Consider the following 22,085-nt stretch of genomic DNA (forward strand, 5'->3'; position numbering starts at 1 on the left):
ATTCCTTTATCATCTATACTCTATCTCTATGCTCCAAAGAAACCCAGAAAGCAGGTCCTTGAAGTGCATAAACATGTACCTGAAAGGAGTAATATGACTAGGTAGGGGTATGTGTGTCGGGGGGAGGTGTGCACACACATGTGTGTGGGGGGGGGGTGTGTACGTACACACTGATACTTGGCCAAGACCGAGAGGGGAGTGAGAAAGAACCATGTGTGCCAGATCTTGAGAGACAGAACTGACACCAGTTAAGACATGCCGCCCAGGGAACCTACTAGTGACTAGCGAAATAACCAAATCCAAAGTGATCTGGCTCCCCGCCATCCTGAAACACTGGGCTGCAGAAAAGGGAAGAGGCCCTAAGCACCCTTCCAAAGGCTAACAGCCATCAAGCAGGGTGCACATCATGGGACCTGATGGGCCTGAGGGCCCTGGGTAACCTCTATAGACCTGTTGGGTTTTTTTTTTTTTTTTTTTTCTGTTAATGTCAATCTCTGTAATACAGCATTGCTCGTATGGGTGAAGTGGTGACCTATCTCACAAGAGTATTTCTCCAAACCCAAGAAGAAAACTGAGAGCAAGGAGAAAACATTGAGCAGCCTCTCATTCTCCTTCCCCACTCCAGATCTCCACTAAGAACTCAGGGTCTGATACTAGGAGCATGCCCCATCACTGCCTCTGAGTGCTTGAAGGAAGGCCATTTAATGTTCTGGTACTTAATTCTTCTTCCAAAAAAATATGAACAACGCTATCTACTTCATCTTGCCATCTTAAAGGAACCCAATGAAGTTGGGAAAAATAATTCTAGTGACAGCATTTGGACTAGCAAGAAGGGTGTTTATAACTAAGATTATATTAGACAATATTTAAGGATTTGTTTATATCGTCCCCTTGCTCTTACTCCTATTCCTTGCCATATGATTTATCTTCTAGCTAATGTTTGTACATACTCTTTTCAGACCTTTCTTACTCTTCAAACACAATTATGAAGCCAAAATATTTTAACACAATCTTCTTAAAACAAATCTTTTTTTCTTCCCCAAAAATGTTCAAACTACCAAGGTGCAACAGTGCGATGATTCAGAGCCTGGGTTTGCAGACTGGCTCCATTCTTAAACTATCACCTTGGACAAGTTACTTAACCTTTCCGTGCCTCTGTCCTTCATCTTAATTCAGTGTTACTGCATTAATTCACGACAAGTATGCAGAACTGAGCCTGGTACAAAGTAAGTACACAACAAATACTACTAACTCTTCCCAAATAACCTCCACCTTCTAGGATTGACATCCTAGGCCCTAGTGGCTCAGCTCGCCCTGCCCTTCCAGCCCTCTCCCACATCATCTTTCTTCATGGACCAAACTCGTCAATGAAACTTACAGTGATGCACTCTGTCCTCAAATGGATTAAGAGAAACACTAATTTATCAAACAATGATGAGTTTTATGCAATTTTATGTTAGACATTTACATTATTGAACATATTGCGAAAGATTAAGCTTGTGATTGCTTTGTTTTGTATGAGGCAGGGTCTGTTACTCAGGCTGGAGTGTACTAGTGTGATCGTAACTCACTACAGCCTCAAACTCCGAGGCTGAAGCTATCCTCTATCCTCCAGCCTTAGCCTCTTTAGTAGCTGGGACTACAGGCACACACCACCATACCCAGTTATTTTTCATTTTTGTAGAGATGGGGACCTCCCTATATTGCCTAGGCTGGTCTAGAACTCCTGGCCTCGAGTAATCCCCCAACCGTGGCCTCCTCAAGTGTTGGGATTACAGGCTTGAGCCACAACACCTGGCTTGTATTTTTAAGATAAAAATGAGACTTAAAGAGAAATTTCACTTGCAACTGGTAACTGTTAGCTGTACCCCTAGATCCACCTGGGTTCCCTGACCTCAGCAGTTGCAAATATCTTAGGGCAAACATGCCCTTTCTAGCATCTATCATTCTCACTTCATAGATCTCTCTTCACAAATACCTCTTCCCGTACAATTTATGAAAATGATTCTCATCCTACCCAAAGGCTTCCTTCTCCAAGAATCCTTCCTTGGTTCCCAAAGCCACCACTGGGCTCTCTCTCTTGTGAATTCCCATAACTCTGTTTTTTCTCTGTGTCTTTTGTCTCCCATCATATCTTTTCCATTAAATTATAACCTCTTTGGTCCATACACAGGGATGCTGTACCTCACATGTTCCTCAAGCCAAAAATGTTCCATTCCGCCTTAAATAATAGATCCAGGATGTCCTGGCCACCAGGAGCCAATAACAGGCACATATTAGTACTCAGGACATCCTCCCCCAGTGATTCTAATTTCATATGGAAGAATAAAGCCATGGTCAATACAATTCAAAAATACTTACAAATCATTTTTATGTATTGCCCAACATAAAATTTCTAAGTGAAATTTCCCATTCATATTTTCTATGCTGTAGAATTGCAATCAAAGAACCTTGCCCATACTTTTTAAATATGAAACAGTTTTAAATGGGGGCTACTCTCCGACCTGATTTTTCCGGTAATCCTGCTGAGAGTGTCTCAGGACACGGTAACAGAGCCGCAGCATGTACTTGTAGGGTGCATATCTTTGATCCCCAAGATCTTCAAGTCGCAGCATTGAGCCTTCTCCTGCTTTCTCTTTAAAGGGTGCTTTAAGAATTCCAAATACCTACCAGGAATAAAAACAGCCACCTATTCTGATGAATAAAACGTTGTGCAACCTTTTTTTTTAAACAAATAAGAACATTGATTCAAAAAACACTTATATAAATTTGAGTATTGTTAGCGTAAAGGGGGAAAACAAAGAGGATTTACTTTACAGGACCAACATATCAAGGATCAGAAAAGCACTGCTAAAAGGGTCCCCTACATTGAATGACAAAAACATTCTTTAAATAAAATGCTTAATTTTGTTTAGAACTCATATTTTATAAAATAAGAAATATGAAGATGTTTAATTTCACCAAGTTACATGAACATATTCAGATGAACTAAAATGTAGCTTGATTTCTAGGGGCTCTATAGTTTCTTCTATTATTTTCTAGAACCTTTCAAAATCAAAATAATATAAAGAAAACATTTACTTTTCATTAAAACTGACATCAGAAAATGACTTCCAAACATTGCTTGTAAACTACTTTATAAAAGAGTTAATTTATTGTTGTTTGTACACAAAGATGTGGCCAAATCGATGAACGTATCAGCATTCAAATGTGACAAATTAGGAGCCACATGGGCAGCTGGTGGCACCCAGGAAGCCAGATTCTTGTAAGAGGGTTAGCAGTTAGGAAGCATTTAAAAAGCACTGAGGAATATAACTCTTTTCGGCAGCAAGACAGCAGGAGGGATCACCTGGAGATGAGCTGCTAGAATGAGGAAATTGTCTATGAAAGAGCAGAGTCAAGGGCATGAGCATTAATGCATGAAAGCAAAACAGAAAGGAATTATTATTTGGAATTCATGAAATATGATATGAAGTAAAGTTTCTTTAATAACTTTGTATTCACTGAGCCTTTAATTTTATATTTATCATACAAAAATAAAATATTTGACATATGTTGGTTCAGATATTATTAATAAATCATCCAAGGTCCTAAAATTATTTGAAATCAAATGTTTTTATAGAATAATTACTCAAAAAAAGTCCTATTAGATTTGCAACCTTTATTTTATTTGAGAAAAATGTTGATTTTGTATTTTCAGACAATCAGCTACATATAATAACTAATATTATGTCTACTATTTGCCTTTCCCAAATCAATAAGAATATGTGTATCAAGAGCATGATTTTTATGTTTTAAGTATCTTCCTTGAGTCTATACTTCATTAATGAAGAAACTCATTAATTTAAATAGCAATTAATAGAATAAAAATAATACATAAATATAGGCATGTCCATATGTGCATATCATTAGGAAGTGAATCAATTTGATGTGTTATAAACAATTTCAAAAAGATGTAATATATGACCAGTTCTGTACTTTCAGGGAAAAAAACCTAGAATATTGTACAGAGCACTTGTCAGCTGATGAACAGACTGCCCTACTTTCCTAGGGAAGAGAAGGAAAGAAGTAGGAAGCAGATGGAGATCGCACTTTCCAAGTTCACCTGGAAATTCTACCTAGGAATTTTTCCAGCATATTTTCTGGAGATAGTCTGACTATACAGGGTTTTTGGAGGTCCATGGTAGGCTGTCTCTACAATGGTCTCTGATATTCCTGCCTCCTGATATTCACAGCCTCATAGAATCCTCTCTCCTTAACTATGGGTTAGATTTATTAACTCATTTCTAACTAATAGAACACAGTAGAACTGATGTTACTTCTAAGATTAGGTTATACAAAGATGGAAGATGGTAGCTTCCACGTGAGCGTCCCCTCTAGTTTTCTCTTGGATCCCTCAGTTCTAAGGAAAGCAAGCTGCCTTGTCTTGAGGCACTCCTGAGAGACGCCCATGTGAGAGGACTGGAAGGCGAGTCCTCTCTCAGTTGAACCTTGAGATGCCTGCAGCCCCAGCAAACACCTTGACTGTAGCCTGGTGAGAGACCCTGAACGAGATCGGCCCATGTAAGCCACGCCTAGATCGCTAGTCCACAGAAACTGTGAGATAGGAAATATCTTGTTTTCAGCCACTAAGTTTTGGGATCATTTGCTTCATAGTAATAGATAACTAATACAAGTACTTTCCTGATACTGTAATTCAGAAAATAAAATATACAAATTTAGTACATGAAAAAATTCACCTGCGCCAGTATGTTTTGTTCCCTCATCAATTTTTGACGCTCTCGGTTTGGCTTAGTGATAACCACATCCAGAACTTCTTGTCCATTATTAGGCACATCAGCAACAAAGAAGATGAGGTCTTCCAATAATTTGGTTACAAACCTATTACAAAATGAAAAGGAAATTTTACTTTACGGTGTGCTTAATTTTGGAAAATGTATAGATATATGATAGGTAGGTAGGTAGGTATAGATAGATAGAGAGGCAGATAGATTTTTTTACTTTTTCTTCAGGAGTGGAACTCAAATCCATGGAAATTTCTTTTTATTAAGTAATAAGAACTGAAACACTTGAAAACAAGGTATTTTATAACAAAAAAGGTATTTAATTGACAAAATAGTCTCTAAGACAGTTACTGTTTACCTAAACCTTTACAAAGAAAATTCCTTCTCTAGCATCTCCAACCTCTACTTGTGCCTCCAGTTCTCAAGTGTTTGCAGACTATTATCAAATAAAGCCATGTGAGTCGCAACTACACACGAGTAGGTAGGATGACACCACCAGATGACTTTCCACAACTGACTAGCAAAGCAGCATATTTCTGCTTAAGGGAAAACAGCTATACTAAATTCCTAAATTTCAATTCTTTTTCTTTATTTTTTTACTGTTAACTCAAACGACATTTCCTAGTACTCCCCACATTTCAACTTACCCAATGTACAGAATAGGAAAAACTTAAATGACCTGCGAATAGAGACAGAGTAAGCAATCTGACACTCAAAATACTGGAAGTATTAAATGACCTATCAAAATCACGAAATTCTAAAACCATACACCAATGTTCACTTTTAAATCTATATTTTGGTTATTATTACAACTATTACTTGAACTTCAGTGGCATTTAGTACAGGAAGTGTCTTGAAAGCCCTTCCTCTCTTCACTTTTTTCCTCCTCCTTCCTCTGCCTGCTCTTTGTCATTTTCCATTTGTGTTAGTCAATTGAGGGAGGGGGCAGGGGTTCAAGCTATTGCAAAAATGGGTAAACAGAGGAGGAATCTGTATTGGAAGGGTCAAGGCATTTTTTAAATTGTATTAGTGGTAAAGTACAACTTAATTATTCAATAAACACATAATTTTTTTGGAATAAGACAAAAGCTGACCAATCAATTGTTAAATTAGCTTTATCCATATAGTGTTAGCATCTTTATTTGCTGTTGCTAGCATGTGAATACAATGATGCTCATCATGAACACATTCATAAGAACACTACATTTTAAGAGCTTCAACAATTCCAGGAAAGTATAGAATGTATTCAGTTGGAAAACATCTCTTTTCTTCTCTTTCAATACCTTTGGTAGGAAAATATCTTGATCTTATCTCCCGATTTATGTCTTGAAAGAGAATGCGCTTCGTGAAGCCAAGTGGACACACCTAGAATCCATAATTTAGTCACCCAGAGAAATTTCAGTATACTTCCAGAGATCATAAACTTCCCTCCAAAATTCCTGGGATTCTATGTTTTCTTGGTATGCCTATTTTAAATTTTAACCCAGTCTGTTTCTTTTGGAAAATCGTGTCTGACATAATTCACAGACATAGTTACGTTGAATCTCTGAAGGCAGCCACAGAAACGTAAAACGCGTTTCATGTGCATCCAAATGTGGTGTGAACTTCTTTTGAAATTGTGATTTAATGTCCTCCAAATCATTCTGTTGCTCTTAAAACAAAACAAAAGAAATTTGGAGCTGAGGTTACTTCAGCACAATGAAAAAAAGTTGAACTTCAGTTTCTATATGCCCAATGCAAGTCCAGTTTGGCCATAAATATTTGCATTTTCTTTTTTAAATTATTAAGATTCCTTTTCTCTTACTGTTTCAATAACTGTAATCAAATATTTAGATATCTAAGAAAGCAAAATTTTGTGAGCAACTACAGATTGCTCTGTTTCAAAGTCATTCAAATGCCCTGAAAATTGAAGATGGTTAATAGAATGATCATGACGAATATTAACAGTCTAGATTGCAAATCATGATACGTCAACCCTACATATAAAGCCCACCTCTTCATGACAAGGCCATGGAAGCCAGGAAGAGCAACCTTCTCTTTTGACCTCTGAAACTGTTGAAATCTTTTTTTGACCTTGCGCCTCAAGCATCCCTTTTGTGGCAAAACAAAGAGCTGGTTTGTTTTCAATTTAGCTCAAACTCTGATTCTATACTGGGCAGTGGTGAGCTCCTAATAACTCACGCAATCTTACTAGTTTGCTTTTTAAGCTTTATGGAAAATGAACAAAATAAGAAAAACAGTGAGGAACAGGGATGATGTTCAACTCTTGCAAGGTAAGAGGGACCAAAAACACATGGTAGGGAAATAAACTAAACATATGCAGCAGAGACGAACATATGGCTTCTCTAACCTCTTAAAGAAAACTTAAAGTTCAGTGGCCCTTATTCAGGCTTTGGCTGTGCAGTGATAGGAGGAAACAATGGATGCACATGGATAGGGCTGGACCCAGCCACCAGCTATCTCCATGATTAAAGTATCGTATTACCAGAGAACATGGACTCTCAGCTCTCGATATCAGATCTGGCTCTGGTCTAGTTGAGGAAACCAGGTAGAAGCCAGCATAAAACTGACAAAGAAGACAAGTGAATGTAGATAAAGGAAAAACAGAAATCTCCCACCTAAGAAAATCACACATAGTAAAAGTCCAAAGCACATAAGGAAAGCTGACATTGAAGAAGACAGCCTCCATATTAAAGCATTAGGAGGCTACTCCACCACCGACAAAATCCGAGTAACAAAACAGTTTCAAAATAAGTTTTAAATGAGTGTGCATTCAGTCTTCAAACAGATAAAGAAAGCAATATATTAAAAAGACAACATATTTTAAAAGGGCCAATATAAATGAAAAATAGGTGGATATACAAAAAAAAATCTGAGAGATAATAATTATATGCTGAGCACAGCGACTCATGCCTGTAATCCTGGCATTTTGGGAGGTGGAGGCAGGAGGATTGCTTGAGCCCGAGTTCAAAATCAGCCAGGGCAACAGAGTGAAACCCTGTTTGCACGAAACAATTAAAAAATTAGTTGGGTGAGGTGGCATGCTCCTGTTGTCCCAGCTACTCAGGTAGTATCAAAAATCGATCCAGATAATAGCACAGAGAAATATTAAAAGGCAAATAATAAAAGGGAAGTTAAGAGACAAAAATGATGAATTAAGAGGATCCAACATATATCTCATAAAAGTTCCAAAAGACAGAAAGGAAGAAAAAGACAAAGAAGCAATATTTGCAGGAAAATGGCTGAAAAAATCCAAGAATTGAAGGAAGAAATAAGTATTCAGATTAAAAGTATACCTTAAATGTCAAATGAGAAAAAACAAAATAAAACTCCTTTGTAAACACATCATGGTGAAATCTTAAGACATCAAAAGCAAAGAAAAATAATATATAAAATTACCAAGACAAGAAAAATTACCAATAAAGAATAACAAGTCTATTGACAACAGATTTCTTAACAGCAACAAGATATGCTAGCAAGTAATTAAATTATAGCTTTAAAATACTGATAGAAAGTAATAATCAATCTGACATCTCATACATAAAGTATCACTTAAGAGTAAAGCAAGGGCACGGTGGCTCACACCTGTAATCCCAGCAACTCGGGAGGCTGAGGCAGGAGAATCACTTGAACCCAGGAGGCGGAGGTTGCAGTGAGCCAAGATTGTGCCACTGCACTCCAGCCTGGGAGACAGAGCAAGACTCCATCTCAAAAAAATAAAAAAGAAATGTGCTAAGAGAGTAAATTCCGGCTGGGTGCGGTGGCTCATGTCTGTAATCCCAGCACTTTGGCAGGCCAAGGCGGGCAGATTACCTGAGGTCAGGAGTTCGAGACCATCCTGGCTAACACGGTGAAACCCCGTATCTACTAAAAATACAAAATTAGCCGGGTGTGGTGGTGGGTGCCTATAATCCCAGCTACTCAGGAGGCTGAGGCAGAAGAATCGCTGAGCCTGGGAGGCGGAGCTTGCAGTGAGCCAAGATCACACCACTGCACTCCAGCCTGGGCAACAGAGTGAGACTCTGTCTTAAAAAAAAAAAAAGTAAAGGCAAAATAAAGATATTTTCATATATGTAAAAACTAAAAAGATTATAACCCATAAGCCTCGCCACTGAATGGACTAAAGAATAAATTTCAGCAAGATGAAAAGAGAACGAATGAGAACGAATAAGTGAGATACAAGTAATAAAGACAGGAGGAAAACATAAAGAAAGGGGCAGAAGAAGAGATAAAATTATTTTAAAAATAAAATTAATCACTAAAAAAAATTTAGAAACTAAATTTCTCTCCCCAAAAACTACTGAAATAAGATTAAAAAATAAAATAAATGTTTTAAGTTAAAAAAAAAAGATGTTTCATTGTCTTTAGAAGAAAGGAATACAATTTATCGGTAGAAACAAAAGGTGGTGCATCATGACTTATACTGATACATTTATTCTTTTATTTATCAAATTAAAATAAAATTTTACAAATGAAGAGAATAAACACAGAACTATGGTTCTAGACAACTACTACAAGAAAGATGGGAGGGAGAAAGTCAGGGCAAAACCAAAGCATGCTGCAACACTTTTCTTTCATGGGAGGGAGAAAAAAATTAGTAACTTCAAGTTTATCAAGAAGAATATACAGTCAAAATGTATGATAAGAATTCAAGCGTAATTGCTAATGAATAAAAATATGACCGAAAGCTTCTAAATCAGTACAGAAAACAGTAAAATGGTGGGAGGGGAATACAAACTTTATTAATCTAGCAGAAAGCAAGAAAGAAGTAAAGGAAATGAAAACAAGCTACACTAAAGAAAGAAAAACAGAAATAAAAATGCATTCAAATAAATTTATCAAATACAAAGTCATTAAACTTGCAAATGAAAATAGACTATCAGTCAGGCACGGTGGTTCACGCCTGTAATCCCAGCACTTTGGGAGGCCAAGAAAGGCAGATTGCTTAAGCTCAGGAGTTTGAGATTAGCCTGGGCAACATGGCAAACCCTGTCTTTAGAAAAATCCAAAAAATTAGCTGGGTGTGGTGGCACGTGCCTGTGTTCCCAGCTACTTGGGAGTCTGAGGCGAGAGGATCACCTGAACCCAGGAGGTTGAGGCTGCAGTAAGCCATGATTGGACCACTGCACTCCAGCCTTGGCAACAGAGCAAGACCCTGCCTCAAAAAAATAAATAAAATAGACTATCAGATTAGATTGTTACAATCAACCTTCTGCTGCTCACTAAAACAAAATGACCAGGAAACATGAAATAAAAAGATATGGAAAAAGAGACATCAGGCAAATGTTAAACTAAAGATTGCTGGTGTCAGGATAGTCATACCTGGCAAATAAAATTTAAGAGAAAATGATGTTGCTCTGAGAAGCAACATCAGAACGACATCTGATCTGGTGATCACACGGTGGATGACCCCTGTTCTAGATCCTGAGCTCCTATCATGGGGAATGAGAACCATCCCTCAAGAGGGTAAGTTTCACAGAGACATGGGATAGTCTGTGGCCTTCACCACCACATTAGCACCACATATACCCATGCTGCATGGCCAAGTGCCTGGCATGTACCAGGAGTTTAGTAATACTGAATTAATCCCATCTCTGAACTCTCACTGCTTGAGAGAAACCCCAGTATTTTGTGCACCCTCAGAGGTAAACACAGTGCAGAAATGCTGGTCAAGGACTGCCTGTGTCACTTCCTCAAGTTCTGGATGGCAGTTAACACCCCTCCATCTTCCCTCCTCTCTCTGATGACACGTTCCCAGTCCTCTCTATTTTGTGGGTGTGATCATGTAGAATAAGATTAGAAAATTCCACTGAAAATATTTAAGGTTGAGGATCTCGAAGCATAACACAGGAGCTGTACTTCCAGAGCTCATGTTCATTCCTGGGATAAGTAAAGAGGGAAGACAGAGAGAGAGACAGAGAGAGAGAAAAAAAAAAATTCCAACAACACAGGCTTTTTGACACAGATAATAATCGCTTCATTTTCCATAGGGGGAAAAAAGTCAGAGTTGTCAGTTATTTTCAGAAATAATTTTATATTCAATTCCAAACGTGAGAAAATAATACAAATGCATTCAACTCTGCCAACAAGCTCTACCTTACTGACAGGCAGCTTTGAATGAATTTTGATAGGAGGTGGCTTTTCTGCAATTACTAAATTAAGATCAATAATTGTACCTTCATATTTCTTAGGCAAAGCCTTCTCTTTGCTATTAATACGATGTTTTTCACTCCAAAACAGTAGGGAAAAAAAGAAGCAAAGGAAATAAAAATGCATGCTCTCTAGTTAGTCCTAGTCCACCACCTTCCTTAGAATCATCTTGAGAGGTTAAGATAATCTCCAGCCATGACTGAAGAAGAGTGACTTGCACAGGATTCCAGCCAGTGATGGTGGAGAGCCCATAATCTGAATTTTTATCTGTCCTTTTCTTCAAGGAATACCTTAATGCTTAGCAAGGGAGACTTTTTAAGTGAAGCCAAGAAAATTGCTGTGCATATGTAAGAGTGTTAGAAACAAGGAAATAGATGCACGAAAGGAAAAGTGAGATCAATAACAGACAAATAAAAATTCCTATCTGCACATTAGAATCCGTTTCCTGCCTTAATGTAGCTCTGATATTTAATTGTCTATAGCCCATAAAAGTGGCCACTTGTTTCTGCTTCCGGCCTTTATTCATTTCCCCTAACAGGGTTGGAGGTGTGACTGAATATACAATAGTTGTTTTGAAATGTAAGTTTGGCAGGGGAAAAAACAGAGGTAAGAACAGAGAGGAAGCTGAGAAACAGCTTTTCCATTTGTTTGCATATTTAGGATTTTTTTCTCATTGACAGGGATGGAGGGAAGCAAACTTGGATTTTTTGTTCTTCTGTATTGTAAGATGTGTATCTAAAAAGTTTTAAAACATATAGCTAAGGACTACTGATAAGTGAATCCCATGAAGCCACCACCAACAGCAGGAAATGGAACCCTGCAGGCACCTTTCAAACCTTCAGGGAGCATAATTCCTCCCTCCCCTCTAAGAAGAAACACCATCCTGATTTTTGTCACAATGACTTCCTTGCATTTCTTTATGGTTCTTGTAATTGCTTAAAGGCCCCCAAAGAAATGGAGTGGAGTTTGTTTTAGCTTGTTTTTGTATGTTACACATAGTATTACAGTGAATGTATTTGTTGTATCTAGTTTTCACCGAATCCGTTTGTCAAATTTAGCCACGCCATTGCACATAGATGTAGTTCATTTATTTTCATTGCAAAACTGTATTCCATTGTATGAAAATAACACAATTTTCATCGTCTATTCAACTGGTGTTGGACATTTGGATGGTTTTCCATTTGGGGTTATTTCAAACAAAGCTGAACGTTCTTGAACATGTGTCCTGGTGCACATGTGGAGGAGAGTCTTTTGGACAGATGTTCAAGAATGTTCAGCCTAGGAGTGGAATTGGTGAGTCATGGGGTGTTTGCTTCTTTAATTTTGCTAGTTACTGCCAAACTATTTTCCAAGGTGCATATATCAATTATCATCTCACCAGCTGTGTATGAGAGTTCCAGCGTCTGAATGCCTGGGAAATTGGCAAATAGCTTTTTCTTGTTTAAATTAACAGGCATGTAGCAGATCATGAAGAGAGGAAATACAGAGGATGCTTGTGCTTGGGCACACTGGAAAGCATATGGACTTTAAACCATGCAGGACTGAATCCCCTCTTAGTATTAACTATGCAGCCTTACCTTGTTTGCTTACCCTCCTCAGTTTTCCTTTATGTAAAACGAGAATACCTATTTCAAGGCTATTTGAAGGATTAGATAAAATATATTTACAGTGTCCAACCTAGTAACTGACACAAAGCAGGCATGCAATAATCGCTAGCTGTCAATATCATTCTCTTTCTTACTTATTTCCAAAACCAGAGCTTAAGAATCAAGGATCCAGTTTCTCTGAACAAGCTATGAGGGCAGAGAGCTACAGCCGAGATCTGCACTCCAGCCTGGGCGACAGAGCGAGACTGCACAAAAAAAAAAAAAAAAAAAAAAAAAAAGATAATTTTTCTGGTTTTACATATCTGTTTGTTTTCTGGTACCAGAGCTGAGAAATGCATCTTGAATAAATAACATCAGAGAAACACAAAACTTTCTTTAGGTCCTTTAGAACTCTAAATCCAAATATCAAATCATGCACAGCAAAAGGTATTGCAAATCTCCCACAAAGGATTTAAAAAAGAATGACCAGAAAATAACTTAAAACAACTGTTTTCAAGCAAAGCTAAAACAGGACAAGTAAATATTTCACCAGATTTAAATTTGACAAATTTCATTCACTCGCTATGATCAAGAGGAGTAAGTTCCCACCTCATTCAGAAGCAGGTGTGCTATTGAGAATGTTATAAATATTCCCTTAGAGTCATTCATTCACATCAGGCTTACTATAACAACTGACAACTGACTCTTGATTATTTAAGACCCATTTAAAGTTACTCACCTCCTTTCATTCTGAGTTATTGTGCCATTTTCTAGCTTTTTAACTGTGGTCGCTAGTACTTTATTGGCATCATTGGCAAAGTCTAAGTCTCGAACTTCAGACAGTGGGACAGACACGATGGCGAACGCTTCTTTATCTTCTTTGGTTTGGCAGGTTCCAATCTGAAATGTGTTTTTCCATTAAGATTAGTTTTATAAACAACTATACAATATTCGTTGAGGACTAATACATCTAGTACTATTTAAGAAATATAAGACAAGAATAGATCATGCAAACACAGTAACTCCCACCTGCTTCGTCCACTACGAAAGGCTGTGGGGACACAGAGATTTCCTGTGCCCACTTCCTGCCCTGTTCCAAAGCCCCACTGGAAACCTCTCCCTTTCACACTTGCCCTCTGCTCCAGTTTTGACAGTAGAGAAAAGGCACTCCTGGATTCTACTTCTCCATCCACATGCCGCTACCGTTCTTTTTGATGTCTCCGTAGCATCCTCCTGAATCACAGCTTTGCTGCCTCCAACCCATTTAGATCAGCTACCTAAGCAACTGGCAGACATGCATGCTTGATGTAATTAATTGCAATGATATCTAATATTGGTGAAGATGGAGTATAAGGAACATGTCACACAGCATTCCTATCCTAATCCTATTCGGATGACATGTGGCTAAAAATTAAACCATATTCAGTGACATTTACCTTTAACATAACAGGCCTCTCTTCATCTGTGTCTATGGGGATACTAGTACTGGTTACCCATGTGTTGGTGCATAAATGCCTTAACCGAACATATGAGTTCCTAAAAGCAAAACAATATAAAAAAACAAATTATAAAAAATTAGCACATTTACATATTGACATCTTTAACAGCTTCATATATGATATGAACATAAATATATATTAACTAGTAATTGACTCAAGATCCCTCTGCTTTAAGGGGAAATTCTGAATTATAGACTATTTCAAAGCATGCAGCATTATTGCCTAAGCCAGTAGTTCTCAAAGTGTGGTCCCTAGACCAGTGGCATCAGCATCGCCTGGGAGCTTGTTATTAATACAAATTCTGAAACTTCATCCCCATCGACTGAATCAGAAACTTTGGGGGTGTAGCCCAACAATGAGTAGTTTAATAGGTTCTCCAGTCAGTTCTGATGCATGCTAAACTAAGAACATTGATCAAATAACAAATAACTCAGCTAACACTGCTGGCAGACAGTAGTGTAGTTTGTGTAGTTTAATTATCTGTATGTAAAAGTATTAATGTACAATAAATCCTCATTATTTGTGGCTTCTGTACTTGTGAATTCTCCTGCTCACTAAAATTTATTTGTAACGCCCCAATCAGTGTTCAAGGAGCTTTTGTGGTCATTTCAGGACACACATAGAGTGACAAAAATTTAAGTGGCCCAGTAGGCACATTTCCAAGCTGAAGTAGAACAAGGTGATGCTCTGCGTCTTGTCTCAGTTCTCATGCTATAAACAAGTGTCCTTTTTGTGCTCTATTTAGTGCCATGTTTTTCACACTTCTGTGCTTTTTTTTGGTGATTTTGATGTTTAAGATGGCCCCCACATGAGGTGTAGAAGTTCCTAAAGTTACGCACGTCTAGTGTTCCCAAGCACAAGAAGGCTGTGATATGCCTTACAAAGAAAATACTTGTGCTATATGAGCTTCATTCATGCATGAGTTATAGTGCTACTGACCACAAATTCAATGTTAATGAATCAGCAACATATATTGAATAAGGTGTATTTAAACAGAAGCACACATAGAACAAGGCTATGTATTGGTCAACAAAAATGTGACCAGAAGCTCACAGGAATCTAACTGTATTTCCCCTAGGAACAATGGTTCAGTATTTGCTAATTCCATGTAACATATACTTTAAAAATTGACTAGATATGAACTGTGACAGAGTGCCTAAGAAAGGACACCTAGAACTTCATCCTACTCAAGTATTACCATTTTTAGTAAATCTTTTATAATCTTTTGTTATTTCTTTAACAAATATGTGTATAGTGCCTATTAAAAGAAAAGCACAATAAGTACTCTGCCTTCAAGTTGCTTACAGATCAGTATAAAGATAAGGCATAAATATGTCTTACAACATAAGGTAAAAAGCATTAGGGCCAAGAAAAGAAAACCAAATAAAATGCCAAGGGCCTCAGGCAAAGAGATTCATTCAACAACCTGGTTCTGCTCCTTTACAGAAGTAGATAAAATACAAACTGAGCTTCACAAATCTAAAATAGCAGTCCTCCAATCTTTGTTCAAATATCTAGAAATTCTGAAATGCCTCTGTTTTATCACTTAGCATCTTCCGCATTGAATTACACAAGAGACGTAATTTGTACTCAGTTGTCATCAGGTCCCCAAGTGATTTAGTACAGTGATTTAGTTTAAGCAGCACTGGACTATAAAGTTTGAGAAACACTGGACTCCACAGTGGAATCACTTAGGTAATAAATGCTTTAAAAAGAGTAAAGCCTGCACCCCACCTGTGAGACTCTGATTTCATGGTCTCAGCGTGGCCAGGGCATGGCAAGGTGTCAACATTACCCAAGTGAGTCTAATTTACAGTCAACTTGAGAACCACTGGTTCTAACTCAGTCTCTAGTTCCTGATCTGTAAGGGTTACTGCCAGTATTCAATAAGATAATATTTATTAAGAACCTGACACAGGACTTAGTACATAAAAAGTGCTCAAGAGTTATATTATAATAGTAGTTATTATTAAGCATTAATTAATGTTGGCTTTAATACAATTAATGACAGATGAATTGATGTTAATACAAAATTCTGCACTACACTGAATAGGGCTTCCACAGTTCTGAAAAGTAATAGATTAATGATTCCATATAAAGGGAGGCTCAGTGGCCATCATCGTGGTTCTATACACTTTCTAGTAAGACCCTTTTATCATTTCCTTAAGCAAACTCTCTTGGTTAGAGTTCAAGAAGGGCTCCCTTTTTGCTGACTTAAATCTAAAATAAGTCAAGTCATAGTAAGGATTGATTAAGGTCCCAGTCCTGGGAGGAGAAAGCCAGAGACCTGGGTCAGGTAAAACCAGAGAGGATCTCTTTACAGGCTTATATTGATGGAACAAAAAAGAGTGAGAGATGGACTCATATAAGGTATGAAATTTGGCAACATTTCTCATGAATGAGAATAGCCACAAAACACCCTGGGAAGCTCTACCAGCAATGTTTCTCAATAGTGTTATTATAGTAACTTTTTACCCTCCCTGGAGGAAACCCACACAATGTCTGCCTTTTTGCATAGGTGCCTTCGGCTTCACCACTGCCATCTGCCAAGGCCAAGCACAATAGCGCTCCATCAAGGCCCATTTAGAGCCATCCCATTAACCCTAATAATATGGGCAAAACTCCTCAATGCATCTAGAGACTGCATCACAGCCTTATGGTTGAAAGATGTACAGTTATAGACAGAAAAGCTTAACTAAAATAGTCAAATTTAGCCTGGGCATGGTGGCTCATGCCTGTAATTTCGGCACTTTGAGAAGCTGAGGTGGGTGGATCCCTCGAGCCCAGGAGTTCAAGACCAGCCTAGGCAATATGGCAAAGACTCATCTCTACAAAAATATACAAAAGTTAGCAGGGCATGGTTGTGCATGCCTATAGTCCCAGCTACTCAGGAGGCTGAGGTGGGAGGATCACCTGAGTACCAGAGGTAGAGGATGCAGTGAGCCATGATTATGCTTCTGCACTACACCCTGGGCCACAGAGTGAGATCCTGTCTCAAAAAAGATAAATGAAAAGTAAAATAAAATGGTCAAATTCAAGCAAAAGAATGTAAGATATTGTCTTACCTTAAGTTCTGGCAATCTTATTTCCAATCCCACACCCCCTCACTCACTTTTATCTAATTACTCTGGCCTTCTCACTCGTCCTTAAAAACACCCAGTAAATTTCAACATTTTTCATTTCGTGTTCCAGCTGCTTGAAATATTCCTCTCAGGAAGAGAGGACTTGGTTCCTCAATTCATTCAGATCATTCTTCAAACATACTAACTCAGAGAGGACACAGTTGAACTCTCCTACCTAAGAGAACTCTCTCCACACCCTCCATTTTTTCTTCAAAGCACTTTTATTACCTGACCTTTTATTAATATTTTATGTCTATTGTTTTGTTTACTGCCTGTCTCCCCCATTTGAATGTGAGAGTATAACCAGTTTGTTCACTGTTGTCCTCCCAATGCCAAGGGCAATGCCTGGAATGTAATGGATGTTCAATAGATATTTGTTGACTGAATGACTACATAAATGAACAAATGGATGAATGAAATGGGAAATCTGACATAATAAAAATAAATGATAAATATATAAATAGAAATGTTTTTATATTATTTTTCATTTTAGTAACCAAAGGCCAGGTAAGTAATAAGAATAAATGATTCTTATAAATTTTTCAGAATTTCTTTGTTCCTGCACATTTTAATTATTTATAAGAATAAAACAAATTATGTTAACCTCCTCACAGAAGAGGCACAATGTTTTACACATTTTTTCTTCACTTACGTTTGCTCCCATGATATCATAAAAATATATTAATATTATTATTTTCATTCCTTACCTACTGGTATAATTATTCAAAGAAACATCTTTTAACCATAATATTTTTTTTACCTTGGAACCAGGCAGTCAGCTCTCTGAAGAGTTGTGGCATCGAGTTCAAAAAGGGATGCAATGTCATTGCCATGTGGGACTGAAACCAAAGTATACATGATCTTCTCCCCTGCCTGGCGTTTTTTCTTTGAAGTTGGATGGTCATCTCTCTGTTGAGGAAGTACAAGGTTATTTACTTTTATCTGGTTTCTTGCTAAACTCTCCAATTAATCAGATGACAGGGTTTAAATGTGCATGTTTTTTCTTCCTTGGATTGGAGAAGTGTCTATTTCACATCACCCAGAAACACTAGCTCTAGACTGACAGCCATTGAGGTAATTACTGTCAACAGGGATGAGTCCCACACTCCTGGGGTGAGGTGGCTTGATCTGCCCACATCGTTAAGGCACTAATGGTACCAATAGTTATGGACCCTTCCCTCGTTCTCTTACACCTATTTACAAAGTAGCAATTTTGACCATTCCACAGTTAAAACAAATACAGAGAAGAGCCTGTGTGTTGAATTATCTAGATTTCTTAAGTTAAAGTAAGCATGGCAGTGTGCAGGAGTTCATACCTAACTCCTCAGCCATAATAATACTTGGAGAAGAGCAGAATCAACAGCAACATTCCCATTCACCACCTGCTTGCAGCCCTAGATTTAAGAACATACTATAATTCCATAAGAAACAAAATAAAAGGAGATCTCCACAAACAGACACCTTCATAATGATGTGAAACTTGGTCAAAGGTTCCAGCACACCCTACCATTTTAAGCAGATGCCAACACGAGATTAATGAGTTTGTGCTTTTACTTGAACTTCCGCAAGTCCCAGTACCCCATGGAAGAACTGGTTGCACAAGAAACCAAAACCGGGGATGCAATATAAGCTTGGTAGTTAGTAGATAAAAATAGCGACTTACACATATTTATTAAAACAGGTGAAATTTGAAAATGAGAGTGGAAGAGAGAAAGACAGATAGACACACTGTCACTGCACCATCACAGGACGGTGAATGAAACTGAGGGAAGGAAGGGATGCTCAAAAGGCAAATGCAAGCAGCATACTATATCCATGGGCAAGTGTTTCTTTAATGGCTGCTGCTACAAGATATTACTCCTGATCATACCAGAACATTCACTTGGAGTCCCTACCCCCTCCCAGAGAGTGGCAATATCATTTTACTTAGATCAAAACAGCCTTGCAGTTTTGTTTCTGGCCTCTTCTGTAAATGGTGCATAAATTGGTAGCACCGTTGAAATGGGAATGGGCAGAGGGAACTGCCAGGTTTCCTAAACAGGAGGAGGATTGTTATCTGCTAAAAGCCTCACAGCCTTGCAGCACCAGGTAGCTCTTGTCATCTTTGACTTCTGTGTCTTTCACAGAGATCAAAATTCATAGTTAAATGAAAGCAGGGGTTCAGCAAACTCTCCACAAAGGGTGACCCTCATAACAGTAGTTTCTTATTTGTAAATATAAACGCTGTTTATTGACTAGAAAAGGGCATACTTGGCATACTATACATCGTAAGGGAGTATGGGCATGTGGGAACGAAGAAAATGCAGAAACAGTTAGCAAATAATACTTCTGAATTTTTTTTAAGACAAGGTCTCACTCTGTTGCCCAGGCTGGAGTGCAGTGGCACAATCAAGGCTCACAATAGTCTCACTCTCCAGGGCTCAAGAGATCCTCCCACCTCAGCTTCCCGGGTAGCTGGGGCTACAGACGTGTGACATCACACTGGCTAATTTTTATAATTATTGTACTAACTGGACCTCACTATGTTGCTGAGGCTGGTCTCGAACTCTTGAGTTCAAGCGATCCTCCCTGCTCGGCCTCCCAAAGGTTGGGATTACAGGAGTGGGCCACGGCACCTGGCTGATATTTCTAAATTTATCCAGAGCTTCTCACAATACCAAAGCCATTCCTTTGGTTGTTCTCATTAATCCCACAACAAAAAATTTAAGAGAGAAAAGTAAGCATTATAATTTCCATTGAGCAAAGAGATGAGTGCAGTTACCTAAAAAGAGATGAAAGATGAGGGAAGGGGAAAAAGAAAGGGGAGGAAGAAGGAGGAGAGGAAGAAGAAGGAGACGGGAAAAGAGGGAAAGAAGGAAGGAGAGGGGGTGGGGAGAAAGGATGGAGAACCGGAAGGGAGCAGTGGATGGTGGTAATGAACGCTCAGCCCCAAATTCAACTGACCAGGGCCTGAATCCAAGCCAACCCAAGCCAGAGGCCAGGCCTGAGGCCCTTAAATACGGTAAGAGTCACTCCTCTAAGAGTAAATAAGAACTCACGGCTAAGACCCTCCGCCTCCCCCAAGTCTTCTGAAAAAGTTACCTTGGGTCATGAGACCCACTTTCATGGTGATTTGCATGAAGGATGAAGAAGTCTAAGAACTGGAGACAAAATTTATGAGGGGGGAACCCACCCTCTCGTCCCTCAAGAAGAAAGTCTAAATGCCTTTAAATAACCCAATAATGAGAGTAGTCTGTCCAGACAAATGAGTTCGAAGAGATGGCTGGCGCAATGGCCTTAATAGCTTAGGATCATGGACTCTCTTCCCAAATAATCTCTAGTAGTAGTTAGCAGTTAACCTCTAGTGGTAGTTGGCAGTTACTCAAGTGAAATTCTATTGAAATTTATTCCCTGGGTTTTAATTAGTCTCTTTGAAACTTTAGACAGCGCTTTCACAGTTTTATCCTGCATTGCAATTCTCACAATGGGTTGTGAGTAAGATCCTTTAAAAAAAAAAAAAAAGTGGGGGAGAGTGAGCTAGTTTGAATGGAAAGGTAGCAAGAGGGGAAAAAGAAGAAAAGGAAAGTGAGAGTGGTACACTAGAAGAAAAGCAGGAGTGTGCAAGAAAAATGGCCTCTGGTCCAGTGTCACTGAATAATCTTTTTATTGGCAGGGAAAAAAATGATGTCTAAAAATATGTATAGCTTACTAAGGAGTGAGAGCTATCAGTTAATATTATTAACCCATTTTTTAGATGAGAACACTGAGGCTTTAGGGGCCAAGTTTGCATAATTCTCATGTGGTAGAGCTGAATAGCAAATCCAGCTCTAGCTGACTCCACAGTCCTAACCTGTTAACTATTATGCTACAGAGAGACCTTGATCATCAAGAAGGCTCCCAGAAAACCATCAACTAACAACCTGGAGAAGATAAACATAATGGACTCTCCATGTTTTCCTGTTTTGCTCTACTTCTGTGACTGCCTATTGCTGGATTTATTTTTTTAAAACAAAAGAAACCAAGATGCCAAGAAAAGCCCAGGACCAGATGGCTTCACAGCTGAATTCTACCAAACATTCAAAGAACACCAATCCTTCTTAAACTCTTCCAAAAAAAAAAAAAAAAATAGAAGTAGAAAAGATACTATCAAACTCATTTTATGAGGCCATCATTACCCTAATACCAAAGCCAGACAAAGATACCACAAGAAAAAATCTATAGGCCAGTATCTATTAATATAGATGCAAAAATTCTCATCAAAATACCAGCAAACCAAATTCAACAACAGGTCAAAAAGTGTATACACCATGACTAAGTGGGATTTATCCCTAGGATGCAAGGTTGGTTTAAACGTATGCAAAACTACCAATGTGATATACTACATTAACAGAATAAAACATAAAAAGCACACGATCATCTCAATCAATGCAGAGAAAGCACTTGACAAAGTTCAACATCCTTTCATGATTAAAAAAAAAAAACTCTCAACAAAATAGGTGTAGAAGGAAATTTCCTGAACATGATGAAGGCCATTTATGAAAAGCCCATAGCTGATATCATAGTCAATGGGGAAAACCTGAATGCTTTTCTTCCAAGACTTAGTACAAGGCAAAACTGCCCACTCTCACCATTTCTATTTAACACAGTACTGGAATTATTAGCAAGAGCACATAGACAAGAAAAAGAAATAAAGATTGGGAAAGAAGAGGTAAAATTATCCCTGTTTCAAGTGACAGGATCTTATATGTAGAAATCTTAAACACTCCACTAAAAACTGTTAGAACTAATCAATGAATTTAGTAAAGTTGCAGGATACAAAATCCACATACAAAAATCAGTCACATTTCTTTTCACCAATAAGAATCTATCTGAAAAGATATCAATTCCATTTATATTAGCATCAAAAACAATTCCATTTATAATAGCATCAAAGAGAATAAAATATTTAGGAATAAATTTAACCAA

The 22,085-nt window shown here is 38.1% G+C and overlaps 2 protein-coding genes across 22 annotated transcripts in view; one reads left to right on the forward strand and one right to left on the reverse strand.

Moving 5' to 3' along the window:
• Positions 1–22,085, forward strand: part of MED21 (mediator complex subunit 21) — a 1,150,573-nt gene that overhangs the window by 773,133 nt on the left and 355,355 nt on the right. The gene's annotated exons all lie outside the window — the stretch shown is intronic.
• ITPR2 (inositol 1,4,5-trisphosphate receptor type 2) overlaps positions 1–22,085 on the reverse strand; it is a 495,967-nt gene that overhangs the window by 335,184 nt on the left and 138,698 nt on the right. For both annotated transcript variants that reach the window (XM_050746648.1, XM_050746649.1), the window contains 5 exons: positions 17,902–18,050; positions 13,957–14,056; positions 13,260–13,420; positions 4,740–4,881; positions 2,505–2,666 (listed from right to left, as the gene is read on the reverse strand). In XM_050746648.1, the coding sequence (XP_050602605.1) occupies positions 2,505–2,666; positions 4,740–4,881; positions 13,260–13,420; positions 13,957–14,056; positions 17,902–18,050 (714 nt within the window). The remainder of the gene's footprint in view (positions 1–2,504; positions 2,667–4,739; positions 4,882–13,259; positions 13,421–13,956; positions 14,057–17,901; positions 18,051–22,085) is intronic.

This window comes from Macaca thibetana, chromosome 11 (genome assembly GCF_024542745.1).
Source record: "Macaca thibetana thibetana isolate TM-01 chromosome 11, ASM2454274v1, whole genome shotgun sequence".
Taxonomy (NCBI): domain Eukaryota; kingdom Metazoa; phylum Chordata; class Mammalia; order Primates; family Cercopithecidae; genus Macaca; species Macaca thibetana.